The sequence below is a fragment of the Pelophylax lessonae genome, assembly GCF_965119305.1.
Source record: "Pelophylax lessonae genome assembly, chromosome: 8".
NCBI lineage: Eukaryota > Metazoa > Chordata > Amphibia > Anura > Ranidae > Pelophylax > Pelophylax lessonae.
This window is the reverse complement of record NC_138775.1, coordinates 253,502,000-253,523,631: the sequence shown is the minus strand read 5'-3', so window position 1 is coordinate 253,523,631 and position 21,632 is coordinate 253,502,000. Positions and strand designations below refer to the sequence as shown.

Below are 21,632 nucleotides of genomic sequence, written 5' to 3'. Positions count from 1 at the left end.
ATGCAGAGCGGACACAGCCCACTTTTCTCTGTGAGTGGTCACCGCCTGTCCATTTCCATTCAATCCACCAGATGACTGGGGAAGGGCTCCCCCATCCATCTGTTTTTAGTGAATAGATCAAGATGTCGGGGGGGGGGGGGGGGGGTTTCAACAGACATGTCTGTTCACATCCACTGCTCCATAGAGGGCAATGAATAGTACAATTGGGTCCACCTAAAGGAAAAAACCCAACAGGCGTACCGGATAGGCCCCTTTCACAAGGGTGGACCAAAGTGTATCATAATGTGCAAGTATGCTGTTCATACTGGCCACATTATGGCAAATACTGGCCTAAGTCAATACTTTTTCCAAATTTGTCCATCGCAAATTCAGACCAATGTTTAGTAAATAAGGGTTCAGCTTGCATTGCAGGTGTTACAGAATCTGTAAATTCCAATCAGTGCTCTTACACAAGGACTCCATAGCCCTGTCCAACATACGACTCAAGTGACTTGTAGATTACACAGGACTTTCCTTTCCCCCAAGCAGCTAAACAGAGGGTTGAGAGAAAGAAAAAAAGTCAGAGTTTTTATCTGATAACTCCCTTTCCAGGAATCCTCCAGGACAGTCACATGAGAAATGGGTTTCCTGCAGGAGGAGGAGCCTAAGCACAGCTAGGTATAAAAAGGCTGCCCCTCAGTCGTATAAAGATGACCTGGACAGCAAAGGCTAACAGCCTGATGTATCTAGTTAACAATTTACCATTGGTAAGGTTGGGGGGTCCACCGGCCTGGAGGTTCCCTGGAAAGGGAGTTTTAAGGTAATAACTCAGACTTTCCCCAAGTCATCCTCCAGGACGGTCACATGAGACCCCAAGGATGCATACCTGGGGTCTGACTACCGCTTGCAGGACCTTACGACCAAAGGTCAGATCTTGGGCAAAGACCAGATTAAACCTGTAGTGTCTCACGAAAGTGGAGACACTGGACCAGGTGGCTGCTCGATGGATGCCCCAGCCTTTTCTGACCAGGAAGTAGCTACAGAGCGAGTGAAGTGAGCCTTCATATCTGGATTACTGATCTGGATTTGGGTCCAGTAGGCTGTATCTATCGCCATCTTGATCCATTTGGCTATAGAAAACTTTTAGATGCCCATTTTCTCATAGGAGTGCCTCCGAACAATATGAAAAGGTTGGACGCCTTCCTGAAGGGTTTAGTGACCTCCAAATAATGTAGGACGCACCTCTTGACACCCAGTGTAGCAAAAACATCCTCCCTGGTTAGAGGGACGCTGGCAAAAACATGGTAATACCACTTCTTGTGATCAATGAAATGCCAATGCGACTTTAGGGAGAAACAGAGGGTCTGTTTTGAGTACCAGCTTATCTGGAAAGATTGTGAGAAATGTTTTTTATGGACAGGGCTTGTAGCTCACTTACAACACACCTGGTGATGGCAACCAGTAATGGCACCTTAAGGTTGAGGTGTTTAAGGAATGCTTCAGTGAGAGGTTCAAAAGGGTCTCTGGTGAGGGCCTTGAGCACCAATGAGAGGTCCCAGGGGGCTTCCCTCAGGCACTTGCTGGGGCGGGTTCTCGCGATGGATTTGAAAAGTCTTGACTAACTGATTATTGTTGATCGGCATATCAAGAAATACTAATAGGGCTGCTGCCTGAACCTTGAGGATACTCACTGCTAGCCTGGCTTCTGCACCCTCAAGGAGGAAGTCTAGAATGGTACTTATGCCAACTGTTTTTTGACCGCATGTTTGATGTACAGTATCTCACAAAAGGGAGGACACTCACTACTTTTCATTGTAGCAAAGTGTAAATTTGCTGTCCCCTCAAAATAACTCAACATACAGCCTTTACTATCTAAACAGCTGGCAACAAAAGTGAGTACACTCCTAAGTAACAATGTCCAAATTGGAACCAAAATGTCAATATTTTTTGTGGCCACAATTATTTTCCAGCACTGCCTTAACCCTCTTGGACATGAGGTTGCCACTGGAGTCCTCTTCCACTCCTCCATGACGACATCACGGAGCTGGTGAATGTTAAAGACCTTGCGCTCACTCTTCCACCTGTTTGAGGATGCCCCACAGATGTTCAATAGGGTTTAGGTATGGAGACATGCTTGGCCAGTCCATCACCTTTACCCTCATTTTCTTTAGCAAGGCAGTGGTCGTCTTGGAGGTGTGTTTGGAGTTGTTATGTTGGAATACTTCCCTGCCGCCCAGTCTCCGAAAGGAGGGGATCATGCTTTGCTTTAGTATGTCACAGTAAATGTTGGCATTCATGATTCCCTCAAACTGTAGCTCCCCAGTGCAGGCAGCATTCATGCAGCCCCAGACCATGACACTCCCACCACCATGCTTGACTGTAGGCAAGACATTTGTCTTTGTACTCCTCACCTGATTGCCACCATTCATGCTTTACACCATCTGAACCAAATAAGTTTCTCATCAGATCACAGGATACGGTTCCAGTAAACCATGTCCTTAGTTTGCTTGTCTTCAGCAAACTGTTTGTTGGCTTTCTTGTGCATCATCTTTAGAAGAGGCTTCCTTCTGGAACGACAGCCATGCAGACCAATTTGATGCAGTGTGCGGCGTATGGTCTGAGCACTGACAGGCTGATTCCCCACCCCTTCAACCTCTGCAGCAATGCTGGCAGCACTCATACATCCATTTCCCAAACACAACCTCTGGATATGATGCTGAGCACATGCACTCAACTTCTTTGGTTGACCAGGTTGAGGCCTGTTCTGAGTGAAACCTGTCCTATTAAACCTTTGTAGGGTCTTGGCCACCATGCTGCAGCTCAGTTTCAGGGTTTTGGCAATCTTCTTATAGCCTAGACCATCTTTACATAGAGCAACAATTCTTTTTTCCAGATCCTCAGAGTTCTTTGCCATTAGGTGCCATGTTGAATTTCCTGTGACCAGTATAAGAGTGAGCGCTAACACCAAATTTAACACCTGCTTCCACTGGCAAATCCCTGCAAAGGGAAGCTTCCCCAGGGCTGGCAGCAGCTTCTTCCCTTACTCAGGATGGCCACTAGACTACATCGGGTGGTGGCGCCATCTTGCAAACGTCATTTCCACCGCGCCAATCACAAGGCATCATGCTGGTGTGCTGCACGAGAGATCCCCAGCTCCCTGGAGCCCTTCGCGCAAGCCCGAGTAGGATGGGTGGGGGGGGCGTGTAGCCAAACACAGGACCTCCCACTGGCTGGCAAATGCCTCTGGGCTCTTCACACTTGATCTGAAACAGGGGTGGGAACCAAGCACCCCCTTGCCCTGCCATTACTACCACACCCCTGGTGCAGGAATCGAGGGGGAGCCCTGTGGAAACCCCAAGAGAGCCTGGAACTTGCTGCCTCACCATTTGGACTCAGGCAGAGGGAGGAGGTGTCCAGGGATGCCTGCCTAGGACAAAAAAAAATAAACTGGGGATGAATGTCATCTTCAGAGCTCATGCTTGCAGGATGGCAAACCCGAACTGAGTGACAGCCTTTTTGAACCCATTTGTGCTTGTGTTTTCTGCATGAGGAGGAACCCATCTCTCACATGACCGTCCTGGACGACTTGGAAAAATTTTGAGGATGAACCAGTCAAGTAACTACCAATGCACTTTTACCCTGTACAAGCAAAACAGAACCCTGTACAAGCAAAACAGAGGAAACCTATTTTTGGTTTTTCAAAAAGCATGTATTAATTGGTTTGTGCAAAAAAACAAACTATGCAATAGATTTATGGACTTTATTTTTATTAGTAATGCGAGGGATCAGCGATTTTTAGCAGGACTGTGGCAGACAAATCTTGACACCAATACAATGATCGTGCATAAAAACATGCACGGTTACTGGATAAATGACACAGGGTACGGAAGGGGTTAGCACCAGGGGAAATCAAAGGGTTAAGTGTGCTTTATAACTGTGGGGCGGGTGAGATCTGTGTTCCGATTAGTAGGAACACAAGATCACTCTCTTCCTGTCTGACAGAAGAGTGGTCTGCCTTGTTTACATTTCTGTCATTCTCCTGAACGATTGCCTTGTTTACATTTCTGTCATTCTCCTGAACGATTGCAAGTGACCGGTAGCCATCGGACCCCGCTGTGTCCAATAGTAGTGGGAGCGCGGATCAGCGCACGACCTAGAGCCTTTCCAAAAAAAAAAAAAAAAAAAAAAAAAAAAAAAAAAAAAAAAAAAAAAGGTACAGGTATGCCATTTTGCGCTCAAGGGCCACCCTACCGCAGTAAATTTACAGGGGGCAGTTCTTAAGTGAACTCGCTAGGAAGTTCATTGAGAGTTACGGAGTGTACCTGCCTGCCCTACAAGCAGACCGCTTACACAGTGGCTGTCTGCAAGAGCCCTGCATTGCACCCACAATCTGCTGATCACAGATGCAATACTTTGCAGGCTCATAAATAAATAAATGCAATTTGTTTACCTGCAAAAGAATTTGCTTTGGGGAGAAAAAAAAAAAAAAAAAAAAGTGCATTTATTTCATTTACCATTTCTTTCATTTACCATGAGCCTGCAAAGTATTGCACCTGTGATCAGCAGATCATGGGTCCAATGCAGGGTTCTTGCAGAGAGCAAGAGTCAATGAATTACCAAGAGAGCTCAACAGCGTCCTGGTAGTTCCTTGAGAACTACAAGCCGATAGCTGCAAAGGCTAGTTTTCACATTCACATAATGGTGTGAATAATGACACAGATGGAGCCGCATGATTGCTCTCCGCCCCCCCCCCCCTTTTTTGTATACACAAAAAGGTGAACTTATCCTTTAACCAACTGGGACAGTTTTGTTCTGTGTCAGGAATGTCAGAAAAATAGCAGTGCATGTCTTTGTGGGTGTGCCAAGGCACTCATCTCTGCCCCATCACAGCTGTATATATTGGTAGTGAGTTCTAAGGCTCTGCCAGTCTCACCAGATTTGGCGATGCCCCTATGGTGCTGCTCATGGTTCTCTTTGCTTAAAAGCACCACCAAGATGGGCACCTCCACAGACTATGCAGAACAAGCCTTGGCAAGTCATTAAAACAGGGAAAGATCAACTGCAAGGAGACCACAGGCAATACTGGAGACAAGTACTTTGCCCCCAACCTCGTTTTTACTGGAAAAACTGCCACAGTTCAGTTCCTCTTGAAGATGAAAGCCACATTCTCAGGCCATCCTCACTGAATATCAAATGTTGAAAATTCCACCTTTACTAAACTCCGTATACATATGATCTAACTAGGTTAGATTATTTAAAAAAAAAAAAAAAAAAGTTATCAAAAAAGGAACTAGTGGCCATATCCTATAGACAGGATCTTACCTAAAATGCACAAATAGCAAGTATTTGTGCAAAACCACCACAAGTTAGCATCATGAAATTACCATATAAACCAACAAAGCAATATTAAAATGAAATTTATTGTGGTTAGTCACCAGTGTATAAAAATCAATATCTTTTTAAAGACAAAAGAAATGCACATTACGGCAAATAGCACAAAGCGGAGAGGTAGATGTTAAAAAGGTCTGACAATAGATTGTACATGGAGGGGGGGAGGGGAGGGGAGGGGAACTTGGCACGTCCCGGGGGTGAAGTCTTGTACAGGGTCAAACCAAGCCACTCCTGACAAAATGCGATCCAGCTAAAGTTAATCTGTAGAGAAAAGGGGTAAGGAAAGAAAGTTAGTCTGCATTGCTAAAATTACTTTTTTTTTAAATCAGATCTTTAATAACGTTCTCATTTTAAACACACAGCTGCCACATTACACACAAACTACAGAAAGAAATCAGACAGACATACATAGACAGTTCAAGTTTAAAAAAAAAAAAAAACACTTAGCAGCTTCCTTAAGCATATGGATGCTGGAAAATCAGCTCCACTGTTAGCAGGGTAGAGAACACTGCAATCTCAAATATATCAATTATTTCACTTAGTTTCTAAAGATACACTGTATGAACAAAAAACTCCACACCTATCGGTTGCAAATGCCTTGTAGAGAAAGGAGACGACCTCAGGAAAATATTATCAAGACTTAAGTGTTTATATTGGCTCTACACTCAAAAGGAATAATTGCTTGTCCACGATCAAGTGGAATGGGGCCAAACCAGGCACTGCCAGCCAAAAGGTTCCATAGTCTATCAAATTCTCAGGTACAAATCCTATGCTGGTATAGGAGCTTTTCACAGGAGAGAAGTTAACTTGGTTTTTCCACTCCGCAGTCATTGGAAGACAACCATTTTTTGAGCAATTACTTTCTGTGCAAAAGCAGTCCGATTACAGAACCTACCACCTCATCAGGTAACAAAAATTAATTCAATATTAAGACAATTTAGGATCTAGTAGTGATAAAGTAATTTCATATATAGAGGATATCTGAGATACTACCGTTTGACAATACCTATGGGATTATGAGCAGCGCCATATCATATGAATAAAGTCTGCCGGACCTCTGGAACACAGACATCAGTTTCTCTATGCCTCCACCTATACAATTTATCAGGGGTGTGGTAGACTAGGCAGAATAAAAGTTGGAACGAGTCTGAGTAGGTGACAAAGACCAGGGGAGGAGTAGTCAGTGCTTGCTCCCATAGATCTACCATTAATGGGCCCAAATCCCATACATACAGCATCAGTCCAAAGCTGCAGTTGTCCCCCGCTGCCTCAAAGACTGAGAACTGAGTGAACACATGATGAAATGACTCCATTCTCTGGTCCACTGAGCAGAGATAATCACTCTACTCTCGAACCTTAAGTGGGGATCTTTCCAGAGCCTGGAAGTGCACTCCTTCAACCCAGAAGAGAAGTAGAAGCAAAAAAAGCTTGGCATTGCTTCTTAGATTAGATGCACTCTCTCATCAGAAGTCTTCTGACTATGCACCACAATCCCTGTGACTTGACTCATGTCATGGCACATCACAGGTAGCAACAAGGATATTATCGCAGAACTAGAGCTAAACTGGGAACTAATTTCCTTAATAAATGTAATGTGTTAAGCTTCACTTTGTAAAGAAAAGAAAAATTAAAAACTTGCACATGAGAAAATGGAAATCAGCAGAGCTTTACCATTCACTAAGCTCTGGGGAAAATGAGTGCAACTGCACACAGTCTATTTGTCTTTAGTAAATCCACCCTAAAGGGTTTCTGTACTCGATGAAAGTGTCAAAATCACAGTAGCAAGCACACCAAAATGTTATTACGTGACATTAAATGCATTGCTACATATACACAGTATAAATTATACACTCACCATAGAGCAATAATACAAATTTACAGGAAAGAGCAAACTTTCGGGGGTCGGAAAGGATTTGTGCTTGAGGAAATTCCAGTTAGTAAGGGATCGTGCTGTGCATTCTGCATACAGAACTGCTTCAGGTCAGCGGCCGCCTGAGAGACCTGCAAAAAGGAAATACAAGATACAGGCTTTACTATTAGTCATAAACATAACCCTACAGGGAGGGAATAGAGAGCCCCAAACCAATCACTCGAAGAAGCTTACAATCTAATGTACACTCTGCAGATACATACACTATTGGTTTAGGTGAATTCATTTTGTAAAAATAAGTCCTGGAGCCCGTCTAATAAATTTATTTTGCAGAGGTTTATCTGCGTTTTAAGAGATGTCACCTTGCACATGAAGAAAGGGACTGCTTGTAGAGACTCCCCATTATGCTCACTAGTGATGTTCAGCCTCAGCTACAGTCAGCACTGAAATCAGGACGTTTCACCTGTATCAGGAGGTGCTAGACCCAAGCACTGTCCCAAAGAGGTCACATGCTCTGCCATGCCCAGAACCATCATCATCATCATCATCATCATCAGGTATCATCTCTGGTTGTGACAGGAGTGGCAAGGAAGCACTGGCCTCAAGAAGGCAGACAAGAATATGGTGACAGGGTCTCTAAAAAAGGTGCTCAGTACCCAGTTATGGCTGCCATAAACGCCTCAAAATGCCAGGCCTTAGGAAAGCAGTTAGTTCACATGGCATGTGCTTACATCATGCCGACCCAAATATATACAGCACCTGGACTGTGACTTCATACTGTGTCTCGCTTGACAAAAATTCACTGTGTATTTTTATTTGGGACAAAAAGCATCCATTCTTATAACCATTTTACACTATCCATTCTGTGTATAGGCTGAATTGTGAACAGGAATGCTCCCCCCTGAAATTTTTAGTTTTGCAACTTTAACGTTCTTGTTAAGACACAAGGTTTTTTATCTTCACACGTTTTACATTCATGCAACCTTCTGTGTGCAGCAGCCCCCTTAATTCTTACCCAACCCCCCCCCCCCCCTTTGATCCAGCAATGTCCACGAGAGCCTTGCCTCTCTGGGGATTTGCACTCCTGATTTGCTATTGGCAGCAACAGGAGCCCATCAAGAGATGGAGGGGGCAGGGCTGAACTGTGGCACAGTGTGAGAATGGACACAGAGCAGCAGCTTGGGTGCCCCCACAGCAAGCACTTGACAGGAGGAAGGCATGGGACCCAAGGCGAGGATGAACCACTCTGTGCAAAACCAACTGAACAGAGCAGGCAAGTATAACAGGTTTATGGAAATAAAAAATAGCACTGGTGAGTGCCTAGGCACTCCTGTACCTACAGCCTCATAGCTGTATATTGGCTGTGAGATCTAAGGCACTGCTGCCTCTGACTGCTGGTCTCCTAGGACTTGGGAGTGAGAATTGGTGATGTCATTACTTCACAGCTCTCACTTATCTCTGCCAAGATGACCACCTAGAGACAGTGCATGGCAAGTCAATGATGGAAAAATTTGCTGCAGAGAGCAGAAAATACTGGGGACTTTTTGCCTTCTGTTCCACTTTCAAGACAAACTGAACTCTTGAAGCTGTAAAATTAAAAAAAAAAATGTATATTACTATCTATATAAACCCCCCGCCCCCCTATTTGGAATAGAGGGCTATAACCCCTGTCACTTGTGTGCCATTGGGGAAAATTTATAATAAGAAATGCAGCGCTAATTATTAATAACACCCATGATTTTATATAAATCAAATCATGAAGGTTGGAAATTCTTAAAGAAAAATAAAAATATATCAAAATCAAATTAGGATATCAGTGATACCTCTTTTTCCATATAGATTTTGAATATACATGTATAAGTGATAAATTCATATTGAAAAGAATAACCTCAAGAAATTGTGAAAGGTGAACTAAATACACGACAAAATAAATGTGCTATATCAACACGGAAAATTGTGCAGTCCATAAAAATTAGAAAGTCCAATTGAGTGTGAAACAAATTTTCAAATCTTAATCCAAGTGGATACTGGATGATTCCAAAAAAAATAAAAAAACCACCACTACGAAACAGGGGGTTTACCACAACAAGTGGACCCAATTGGCATATGCCTGATGGATCAGTAAGAGCAATGATGTTTAAACACTTCTTAGGGGCAAGGTCGTTGTCTCTTCCACCACTCCCCTAATCGGTCAAAAGGGAAGCTCGACCTCCCACCTTCAGTTGTACGATTCAGTATGGTGCCACCAGCATCACAATAAAGCCTGGATCCCTACTTCGCTTGTAACGCTCAATAGATACAACATCCAAAGAGGGAAAAGAAGAAACCTCCACATATGGTTTTACACTACGGTAAAAGGTTTATTTAAAAAAAAGGTCAAGAACACTTCCATTCCAGTAGATAAACACTTTCAGACAAAAACCAGCATAAGTGCGCAATGGCATGGACAGGACTCGACGCGTTTGAGCAGATGACCATTCAGTTTTGTGGTATGAGGGAGATAGTCCATCATATTGACCGGATCCTTTTCCCCTGAGGGTGATCCTCATGAGCAACCAGGGGGCGTGACGCAGCTCTTGATTCAATGAAGCCATTATCAATTTATTCCCTTATCACTCCCATGATCGGCCCTCGTTTGGCCTCTAGCAACCCCTGTGAGGCTACACAAAATGACATGCTCCATTTCAACCCCTTTGGTAGTTTATGGCTTCCTAGACCTCCCACCCTTTGAAGGTGTAACTGCCATCTGATCTTGGATGATACATTCCTGTGTGACAACTCTGTGCTTCCTCTTCCCCTGATGAAGAAATAGTCTTAGGATTTTAAAACATGTTGGGAAATCCGATTTGAATCACTATCAGTAGACTCATAAGTTTTGAGTACTGTATAGTTTGTTTTCAAATTCATTTGCACAGCTATGTACACTATTGTTGTCATTCACTATATGCATTTCATTCAGTATATGCATTTTAATGTGGTCTGAGTGATATGACATCACACATTCTAATTTTTTTAATGATACATTTTTTATATACTATATTCTCTACCGCAATTACGTGTATGCCTTGTTCAAACCCCATTGGGAACCATAGTTTCTTCCTTTTTGGACTCAATGCGTTTCGTCTAGACATCTGGTGTGAGGCTGCCACAGTTATTTCATGCAAATACAAAATGTGACCCTCAATTAGGACAAGACGGGGGAAAAAAAACGGGGGGGTGGGGGGGGACTTAGACTCCACTTACATGGGTAAACAGATTGACTTCCTGTGTGTCTTCAGTCCTCAGGGCACACTAAAGGCCCGTACACATGTACGGATCGTCGTCATACAAACGTCGGCGGACGAAAGATCTGCCGATTGTACTCTTGTTAGTATGGTGCCTCCAACAGCTGTCTGCGCACATTCTGCGGACAAGAGTCTTTCTTGCAAACATAAAAATTTTTGTATGCCGACACCAGAACGGACGATTGTTCGCCAGTCAGTACAGAAATCAGCCGACAGACCGCAGATTTGCAAGACTGGGCATGCTCAGAAAAGAAAAAACACAGGGAAAGTTAACCATTACATGACATCACTTCTGCAGTCAGCGGACAAAATTCTTGTGCTGTCTTTGCACTTTTCAACAGACATCGACATCCCGGGGAGAAAAGACGAACGTTTGTATGACGACGATCGGTACGTGTGTACAGGGCTTTACAGGCCAGAGTTTAAGTATTACCTTGGGGAGATGCAGACTAGAATACTGCAATCACTGAGCAGCAAATGATATCACCTGTGATGTATTTCAGTTTTCTTGCAAACCTGGCCTGTTAGTGTGCCCTGAGGACCAAAGTTGAGAAACACTGCTCTAGAGTACAAGGCGCCGGTGCATCTCCTCTCAAAAAAGTTTCGGTATAGACCCAGAACCAGATGAGTCAAGCCTCAATTTGGATGTCAAAAGGAATAGGGTCTCAAACCTTGATGTGAACAGCGAGGCGTATACAAAAACACCATTCAATGTAAAAGAACTTAAAATTGAGATGACAGAAATAAAAAAAGTAAACTCGTCCAACATAGGGCACAAAAGACAACTCCTTTACCTGGCGATTAGTCCAAGTTGTTTGTCCTGATGGGTCATATATAATTAAACAAACAATACAGAATTTTTTTTTTTTTTTTTTTTTTTAAGAATTATCAAATTCAAATTGGGCCCTATGGATAAATGCGTTAATATCCCACTCAAGATTCATTACAAACGGAGAGTGGGAGCATAACTCATAGATCCAAAAATGTCCCAAGGCGTGAAACTCCCCTAATGTTAGCACCACCCCTCCAAGGAGGAATACATCTATCAAGAATTACAAAAGTTGTACCTCTTAGGTCACGATTGAGATTTGTGATAAGGTTTTGGTACACTATGATTACTTAATCCCTTTTTTTTTTTTTTTATGTTAGCCATGTCAGTTTATCCTTACTGAAAATGGGCAAATAGTTCAGCCCACATAATTTTCCTGCATGGGAAGGTTAACAGATAACTGATATTTTTAGTGGCACAAGTGGAAAAATGAGGGTCTAACCAGAGGGTTAATGATGTTGGGGGCAATTTTACTTTTGCAATGAAGCCCCCCCCCCCCCCTATAAAAATAACACTGGTCTTGTCTGGCAATAAAGGACCCAAGATTCAATCATTTTTGAAATGTTCCAAGGTTTTATTAAAAAGGTGTTTAATCTGTTAACATTGACTTGAAAAAGGAGGTGAATAGGGACCATTTAAACTCATTTTTAATTTGAAAGGGTTTATCCGCTAAAAGGGAACTCCTATCTACTTCAAGGGTTCCATTTCAGAATCCCAACTCCACCTGATCATATCCTTTACCCAAAAATCAGTTTCAAAAGTAGAGCTTGAAGTCATGGATCTCAGTACAGTTCCGTCGCAGGCATAAAAATTGACTGCGAGGAACAAACTGTAGTCACGCTTTATGATGGCAACTGTTAACGGGGATAAAGCCATTCCGATCTGTGGGTTTAAAGCAAGTTTTGAACCTAAATTGTCGACTTTTCAATCTAAAAATCTAGGAAATTAATCTTCTCCAGGCTGGATTCGCATGTTAATGAAATGCCTTCATTATTCGCATTCAAGAGTGAAAAAAAAATCTAAGGATTTGATACTGCCGTACCATAGGAGGAGGAAGTCGTCTATGTACCTGGCTCACAGAACCAGATTAGATCTGTTCTGGGCATAGACGACATTCTCCTCCCACTTGGCCATGAATAGGTTTGGCTAGGCTCAGGGGCAAACTTAGCCCCCATCACCATTCCCTTTTGGTGCAGATAGAAATCAGCCATCAAATCAAAAATAACTGTTCAGTGGCAAACTAGCAATTCTATAATAAAACTGCACTGAACCTGCGATAATGAATCTTCATGCAATAAAAATGCTGAACCGCTTCAATACTTAAATGGTGAGGTATATAAAGAGGTCACATATGCTGTAGCCAGTATATAATCACCAATAATGTTGACATTTTCCAAAAGCCTGATATTATCTTTAAGGAAGGGGTTTGTCTAAGACAGTGGTTCTCAAATCCGGTCCTCGGGACCCACTAACAGGCCAGATTTTAAGTATTACCTTGGGGGATGCAGACTAGAATACTGCAATCACTGAGAAGCAAATGAGATCACCTGTGATGTAATTTAGTTATCTTGCAAACCTGGCCTGTTGGTGGGTCCCGAGGACCGGATTTGAGAACCACTGGTCTAAGAAGGGGCTGAAATTAAAAATCTATATAGCATCCAATATGCAATGTAATAGAATCAATCCCACTTAAGTGGAGTACACTAGTAAAAAATCTGCTGAAAATTCCCGTCCGAGGTAAAAATCGTACGATTTCCGGCTAGTGTGTACACAACTTTCAGCAGCCGATGCCGACATTTTCGAAGAAAAACGGAGGGACAAACACCAAAATTTTTATTGTCTGTCCCCAGACGACCAATTTTCGTTTAATGTGTATGCAGTGCGTCTGAAAAATCGGATACGAAAGACCGCGCATGAACATTTTATGCACCGTCAACTAAATGGTAATGAATCGGAGAATATTTTGTCCGATTGCCATCAAGTGTGTACGGGCCTTTACAATAGGGCGTCCCGGAGGTCGTAGAGGGTCCTTATGTACTTTAGGTAAATAGTACATTGTAGAATTCTAGGGGCTGATGGCATCAAATATGCCTTTTGTCTAAAATGGGTTCTCTCAAACCTCTTATATGGGGAGGTTGGGTTACTAGGTAGTGCTCTATAAGTGTCACTAAAGATCCTATTCATTTTTTGGTAGTCCACGTTGCCAAGAACAACAATTCCACCCCTTATTAGCAGGGCGGATAACCAAATATTTCCTTTCACAAAAGGGACTTTACCAGCATTAGCCTTAGATTGACCATGGGCTTTTTTTGACAGGAAATTTATCTAAATCATTAATGATGATTAAGGATTCTTTAAGAAATTTCCAACCTTCTTGATTTGATTTATATCAAAACCACAGGTGTTAATTAGCGCTGCTCTTATGGTTTATTTGTATACACATTTTGTCCTTTGTGGTGCTGGCTGCTTTCTAACAAAAATGTGTTTTTTTTTGGGACACTAGCGCAGTATTCCCCTATATTATACTTTTCTCTGACAATTTATACTGCAGCTAACAATATGTCCAACATGGACGTATTTGAATATAGAGTAATTCTCCATTCCTGTTCTGGCGACAACCCAAAATTAAGGAAAAATAAGATTGAATAGTGCTGCACTGCCAATGAGAATGCGCAATATGTGTGTGGTTTACAATACCATACGCTATTAAAAGTAAAAAGGCAGGAATACAGACAGTACGTTATGCTAGTGACCAATCCCCTTCCCTTCTGCTGGGATTTCAAATTTGTATAAAAAGATGTCCACAAATGCATTTTGGGTGCCAGAAAAAACCCTTCATCAGTGGAAGGTGGCGAGTAAGAATAAAATATGCAAACTGTAGATTTTAATTAGGACAAGTGCAAAGCCCATTAACAGCCGGTTGGAGCCGCCTTGCCCTAAAGGAAAGGATTTTATTTCTGTCTGTTGGGCGAGTTCCACTCACTTCCCGTCTGATAGAACAATGTCAGCAGGACAGGAAATGAAAGGAAAATCTCAGAGACCTGGATAGTAGTACAACCCTGCCAGGGGTTTGATCCTCTGCTTTCCTTTCTCTGTTCTAGAAAACAAAAAAAAGTTTTGGCTTCGACTTCTCACTTGCCATTTAAAGCAGGGCTAAACCTACAGTATTGCAGAGTTATACAGGCTGATCTCCTATACTGAAATGGCTTACCCCGATTTCACTGCACACTCAGCATGTCAAATTTTGCATTAAAAGTTGAAGTAGGTCAGATATAGCCCCTGCCTCATCTCCAGCATCATCTAGCATGTTCCTCACCACTAACATTCCCTGGGCCTTTCATTCATGGGATTGACATACAGCACATCCCCCCCCCCCCCCACACTCTGGGGAGACCGACCCTGGATAGCTGGAGTGTCGCTGGATCGAACTGGGGCTCAGGTAAGGGGGGGGGGGCGTTCTGAACACGGGTTTTTTTGTTTTTTGTATGTTCTTAATGCTCTCTATGCATGAAGGTAAAAACCTTTGAGTCTTTAACCACTTGCCGACCAGTCACTGGGACTGTACTGCGGCAATGTGGCTCGATTCCGTCCAGCGACTTAGACCTACGTTGCTGGACTCCTCCCCTTCTGGGTGGCGCTCGCACGCCGCCAGAGGCTCGCTCCCGCTGTGTTCAGTCACAGCGGGAGTCGGGCCAGGGGAGGAGCGGCGGCGATCGCCGCCGTTCTTCCCTGATCGTCGGGGAATTGAGTCTGGAGATCCGCCCGCTTGTGTAAACAAAGCGGGCGAATCTCCTAAGTGACAAACAGACAGATTGCAGGGTTCAGCATGGCTGAACATGCGATCTGTCCCTGTGTCACTCAGTCACCTCCCCCCACACACGTCAGTAAGCACCAGGCATACATTAACCCCTCCCTCTCCAATAAAATTAAACCCTTCCCTGACAGTGTCATTTTTACAGTAACAGTGCTTATGTATAGCACTGATTACTGCAGTAATGTCACTGGTACCCCCAAAAGTGTCAAAAATGTCAGTCAAGGGTCCGATCTGTCTGCCGCAGTCCCGAGGGGAAAAAAAAAAAAAAAAAAAAGAAAAAACCGCACAGGTGATCAAATACCACCAAAGGTAAGCTTTGTTTGTGGGAAAAAGGACATAAATTTCGTTTGGGTACAGCGTCGCATGACCGCACAGTTGTCAGTTAAATTCACACAGTGCCAAATCGCAGAAAGTGGCCCAGACGTAAGACCGCAAAATCCTCCGGGGGTAAAGTGGTTAAAATCACTTTAAGCCAGTGGTGGTCAATGCTCAATATGAAAGGTCTCGGTCTCAAGTGCTGCCCTCGGGTTCAAAGGGCCAAACATAAAATTTGAATATTCTGTCTCAAAAAAGCAGGGACAACAGGATATAGTGAATGACTGTAGATGGTCAGACATGATTCTAAGACAGGGATCTCCAAACTACGGCCCTCCAGCTGTTGCAGAACTACATCTCCCATGAGGCATTGCAAAATGACATTCACAGACATGACTAGGCATGATGGGAATTAGAGTTCCTGAACAACTGGAGGCCCCCTGATCTAAGAGATGGTTACAGACTGGAGAGGCAGCTAGAGGGTGAGGGGTGTTGTACACATATGGCCACTGAATGACACCCAGTCAAGTGAATGGAGCCGCACCCCAACCTCTGCACATTAGGGTTAAAACAGGCAGAAGGGGGGGGAGGGGTGTGAGCAACCCATCACCTCCCAGCCGCTCTCTGAAATAGGATTCACTGCAGACCACTTTTTAGAGGGGTGGAAAGGCCTGCCACTAGTGTGAATGAGCTCTTAAGCCAATCATACAATCCAATAGCACACCATTCAACCATAACCACTGAGAGGTAAAGTGAACAACAGTGATTATCACCTTACAATGGCATCTAAAAGTTGTGGTATATTAGGCAGCAAGTAAACATGTCTCTGAAGTTGGTGCCCCTCCCTCCTGTTGAGTGCCCCCACATCAAGCAGCTTACTATGGGGGCACAGTCACAGATCCCCGTTTCTATTCAGAGAAGGAGCGCCCACCCAGCCCCCTCTGACTGGGTAGCTGACTGATTGACAACAGTGGCAGCCAAGGGTGCCGCTGCTGTGTCCCAGCCAATCCAGGGGGAGAATCTCAGACGGCTTAGACACATTGCTGGACAGAGAGCGACCTCAAGTATTAGGGGGGGCCGATGCATGAAGGAGTTTTATCCTAATGCATCAAGATAAAAAAAAAAAAAAAAAGTGATTTTACAAATCCTTTAAGCCCTCCTCCTCTTCTATGCCACATTTGGCATGTCTTGTTGGGGGGTGGGTACCTAGTTTTGACAGCTACCCGCTCCCACTTCTGCTCAGGCCACCTAGGCGACTGAAGTGGAAGTTCTCCTCTCCCTGCAATCTTCTGGGAGACGTCGCAGGTCCCTGAATATTGCCCGGCCATTGAGAAGGCGCAGCATGACTCACGCATGCACACTCGGTTTTGAAGCCCGCACGCTGTCACAGCTGGGAGCCCAAACTTGTGCGGCCCAGGAGAACCAAAGGAGGGAACCAAGGGTTCTGATGGCAGCATCGCTGGATCCTGGGACAGGCGAGTGTTTAAACAGAAGCAGATACATTTTTGTAGCTGCTGACTTAACACACACAAAAATAAGTGGAACTCAGCTTTAAAGGAACTGCTACTCACGGCTTGGTGCCAGATACCGCAACTTACCTCCAGCCTGGGTTCACACTGATGTGGTGCATGACACCGCATGTAATTCACATAAGAATCGCAGCACATTCCTGTGAGAATTACACGCAGAGTGTCTGGGGTGAGATTGGATCTGTGAACCCCCATGGGATCAGATTCTTCAAGTCGCACTGCGTTGTGCAAACTGATTTCGGGGTGTCATTAACATTACACTCCCCAATTGATTCACATGAACAGACTGATTCCGATGCAATGCGGAATCCACAGCAAGTTTGTGAACCAAGGCTCAGAGGTCTAGTGGCAGCCATTCCCTGGCGGGTCGGGGCTGCTTTGTTAGCAAAAAAAATAGGGGACCTGCTCAGTGAGGTGGGTGTAAAGTTATGGCTGATTGGGGTTTGTAGGTTTCCCTATAGAGGTCAAGCAGGCCCCGCTTTCCAAAACGGACTTTCCATAATTCAATTCCCCACCCCCCCCAACAAAATGTTTTTCTGTAACCACTTCAGCCGTGGAAGGTTTTACCCCCTTAATGACCAGGCCATTTTTAACGATATGGCACTGCATTACTTTAACAACTGCGCGGTCGTGCGATGCTGTACCCCCAAAAAAATTCACGTCTTTTTTTACCCAAAAATAGAGCTTTCTTTTGGTGGTATTTGATCAACTCTGTGGATTTTGTTTTTTTAGCACTATAAACTAAATGGTGACAATTCTGAAAAAAAAATACAACCCAGAATCCAATTTCTTCATCAATTTAGGCCAATATGTATTTGACTACATATTTTTGGTAAAAATGAAATTAAAAAAAAATAAGTGCCGGTTCACATATGTGCGGCTTGCGAGATTGCATGTAATTCGGAGCGCACTGCTCCTTCATTACATGCGATCGGATGTGCGGATGCAAATTCAGCCATAAACTTTGTATGGCTGAATTCGCACGGTATCGGCACAGGACCCTTTTTTCCAGCTGCATCAGGATCGGATCGCACAGTGGTTCACACTTATCCGATCCTGTACGAACTGTTAGATCGCACTGCGATATGCGATCAAACTGGGGGTGTCGTTAACATTTAATTGACACCCCCAGCCTATCGCATATGGCAGTGTGAACTGCGAGGGGTGCGGATGCGATGCAGGAACAGGCTGCAAATTCACAGCCTTTCCGCATCGCATAAGTGTGAACCGGCACTAAACATCTAGTGATTGGTTTGAGCAAAAGTTATAACATCTACAAACTATGTGATATCTTTATTTTTTTTTCGCAAGTAATGTCAGCGATCGTTTTTTACTGCAACTGCGGCGGACAAAATCGTAAAGCTGACACTCTTTTGGGGATCAGTGTTAAAATATGCAGTTACTGTACCAATGACACCAGAAGGGAAGGAGTCATCAGGGGGAGATCAAAGGGTTAAGTGTGCTCCTAGCGGGTGCTTGCTAACTGTGTGGGGGATGGTCTGACTGGATGAAGACAGAGATCCGTGTTCCTGCTTAGCAGAAACAAAAGATCTCCATCTTCTCCCCTGTCAGAATTGCAGCCTGCCTTGTTTACATTGCCATTCTGCCTCTAGGGAATGATCACAGGTGGCTGGCGGATATCAGGTCCACTGGACCCCTTGATTGACATCCCTGTTAGCCAATCATAGCTTGACCGCACCCCTGGCAGTGCAACAGCGCCATCTAGCTGCTATTGCACAAAATAACATACAGGTGTGTGATTTTGCGCAATAGAGCCGGCCAGGCGCAGTAAATGTACGTTGGGCGGTCAGCAAGAGGTTAAACATTCTTCTGACCCCACCCCCACGGTTGCCATGGTGAGGATGACTTGTTCCCGCCCCCCTGACACAGGACGACACACAGTGGCCAGGCATGGTATTACACCATTAGGGGTCAGTTGTCTCCTCCTGCCGCCCCCCAATGGTGTGAGGGGGAGAAAAGATGGCGGTTCTGGGCCAGGCAGGAAAGGATGTGAATGGAGCTCAACACCCCAACATAAAGAGATGGGGGATGGGGTTCACCCTATAACTTGTCAGTGAGGAGGGGGGGGGGGCCATTAACCACTTTACTACCAGTCACGTAACCTCTACGTGATCAGACTTTGCGGGGTTATACCGGGATGATGCCTCTAGCTAGAGGCATCATCCCGGTACCGTTGTTTGAAGCCGACGGTCGGCTTTCCGTCGGTAACGATCGATGCGGCTCGGGAGCCGCTCGATCGTTACCCGGGGGGGCGGGAGGGGACGTCCCCCCCCTCCCGCCGCCTTCCGCGGCTTTGCTCGGGGCTACCGTCCCACCGGGAGCCCCGAGCACCCAGCCGGCACGTCCGCCGGCTGGATGGAGTCCCGATGAATGCCGGAAACGGCATCGATCGGGTCTCCGATGACGTAACCCGGAGGCGGCGTCCATGACGTCACGTCCGGGTTACTGTGCTGCAAAAGGCGGCAGATTTGAAAAACGGCTGTATGCAAAAATGCCGTTTTCGGCGTTTTGCATACAGGGAAGTGTAGTGGAGGGGTCTAGGGTCTTTTAGACCCTCGATCCCTCCATAAAGAGTACCTGTCACGACATATTGCTGTCACCAGGGATGTTTACATTGCTTGTGACAGCAATAAAAGTGATCAGATTTTTTTTTTTTTAAAAACCTGTAATAAAGTTTAAAAAAAAAGAAAAAATAAATAGGAAAAAAAAAAAAAAAAAATAAAAATTTAGCCGTCCCCGTCACCGTTAGCTCGCGCACAAAAAAAAACGTATACGCAAGTCGAGCCGCAAATGAAATCGCTGTTCAAACCACACATGTGAGGTATCGCCGCGATCGCCAGAGCGTGGGCAATAATTAAAAAAAAAGAGCTACACTCTTACTCTAAACTGGTAACCGTTAAATAAATTTAAAGCGTCGCAGATTGAGATCTCTATTGACCGTAGTTTGTCGCCATCCCACGGGGGGGCGCAATTTTAAACCGTAACATGTTTGGTATCTATTTACTCGGCGTGACCTCATCTTTCACAATATACAAAAAAAATGGGCTAACTTTACTGTTTAGTATTTTTTAAATGCAGTGAAATGTGATTTTTCAAATTTTTTCCAAAAAAATGGCGTTTTAAAGACCGCTGCGCAAATACCGCGTGACAAAAAATTTTGCAATGACCGACATTTTATTCTCCAGAGTCTTTGCTAAAAAAATATATATAATGTTTGGGGGTTCTAAGTAGTTTTCTAGGAAAAAATACTGGTTTTAACTTGTGAACAAAAAGTGTCCGAAATAGGGCTGGGGCTAAAGTGGTTAAAGGGGCAGTCCACCCACAAGTGTCAATGCACCCCATGGTGATAGGAGAGCTGTGACTACGCTGTCCGTGTATACACCCCATCCACTATCCTGTGTCCTCACCCCACACACACGAAGGACGAGACCGCCGCCCCTCCCCCACCCCGGACAGGGAAGATAGGGGGGGGGTCCGGGCTCCGAGGCGCGCCCCCGCCCTCCTCACCTTCACCCTGTTGATGCTGGCCTCCAGCCGCAGCTGCTGCACCATCTTCCTCATGGCCGACACGTTCGCGGTCCCCGACATGCTGCCTCGCAAAACTTTTCCAGCCAACTTTTCCGCCGACTTCTCCAGGGACGGTCACTGCGCATGCGCTTTATGAGAGCGGAAGAGGGGTGCGCGCAGCCGTGCCCGAGAGGGCGGGGGGCGCGCGCCGGAGTTAGTAGGCGCTGGGCTGGCGGCGGGGGCGCGCGCGGCAGGAAGGGCGGGGTTGTTGTTGTGTCTCCTTTTCCTGAGAGACTTTTCTTTTTAGGTATCCATAGTAACAGAACATGGCCGGTGTGGAGGGCTAAAGTGCAGCAAAGCTGACCCCTCCTCTTCCACACAGTTATAATACAATGATTCCCCTATTGTAATAAAAGAGAACCTGTGACCTGTGTGCTGCCACTCTCAGCCTTTCCACCATAGAGGAACTCTGGTCTCAGAGAACCCTCAGGCTACATTAACACCAGGGAATGCGTGAAAAACGCACGGCACGCTTGCAGTGCCATTAGTTGGGCCCCTTTCACACTTGTGCGACTTGTCCCGTGATTTTGGACCGCAAAATCGCATGACAAGTCGTTTTCCATTATTTTCAACGAGCCCCATTCATATCTGTGCGTTTTGAAGTCGCACCAACTTCAAAGTAGTTCCTGCACTACTTTGGGCTGATTTTAATGCGTTTTGAGGTATATAGCCATAGGCATTGCTTTCAAAATTGTGGCAAAATCGAGTCGCATAAGTGTGAAAGGGGCCTTAATGGCACCCCAAACGCAGCTAAGAAAGACGTGTTTTGTCATGCCATATAAAAACGTGCAAAGCTCACCACCTGTAAAAGCACAGGAACTTCTTTTGGTGCGTTTGTCGCACATAGGGCAGCCTGCGAATGGACCGCACTATCCTGTCACACAAAAAATGAGCCAAAAAAAAGCATTAAAAGATACACATTAGTGCCGTGCGCAGGTGTGAATGGCGCCGAATGATGATTGTGCTGCGGAACTGCCACAGTCGCGGGTCTGTTTTTTGTGTGTCGAGGTAATATAAACAGGTTGACTTAACC

At 44.8% G+C, this 21,632-nt stretch overlaps 1 protein-coding gene across 1 annotated transcript; it reads right to left on the bottom strand.

The window, feature by feature from the left end:
- Positions 1–5,380: 5,380 nt before the first annotated feature.
- Positions 5,381–20,700, bottom strand: GNG5 (G protein subunit gamma 5). Its single transcript, XM_082266683.1, has 3 exons — positions 20,540–20,700; positions 7,226–7,371; positions 5,381–5,631 (listed from the first exon to the last, which is right to left on the bottom strand). Exons 1-2 carry the CDS (start codon positions 20,618–20,620, stop codon positions 7,246–7,248), a joined length of 207 nt encoding a protein of 68 aa, XP_082122809.1. The 5' UTR covers positions 20,621–20,700; the 3' UTR covers positions 5,381–5,631; positions 7,226–7,245.
- Between the last annotated feature and the right edge of the window lie 932 nt (positions 20,701–21,632).

Coding starts and splice junctions, on each gene's coding strand:
- GNG5 (XM_082266683.1), bottom strand. CDS start 20,620: ATGTCGGGGACCGCGAACGTGTCGGCCATGAGGAAGATGGTGCAGCAG. Junction 7,372..20,539: donor CCAGCATCAACAGGGTGAAG/GTGAGGAGGGCG, acceptor TCCTTTTTGCAG/GTCTCTCAGGCGGCCGCTGA.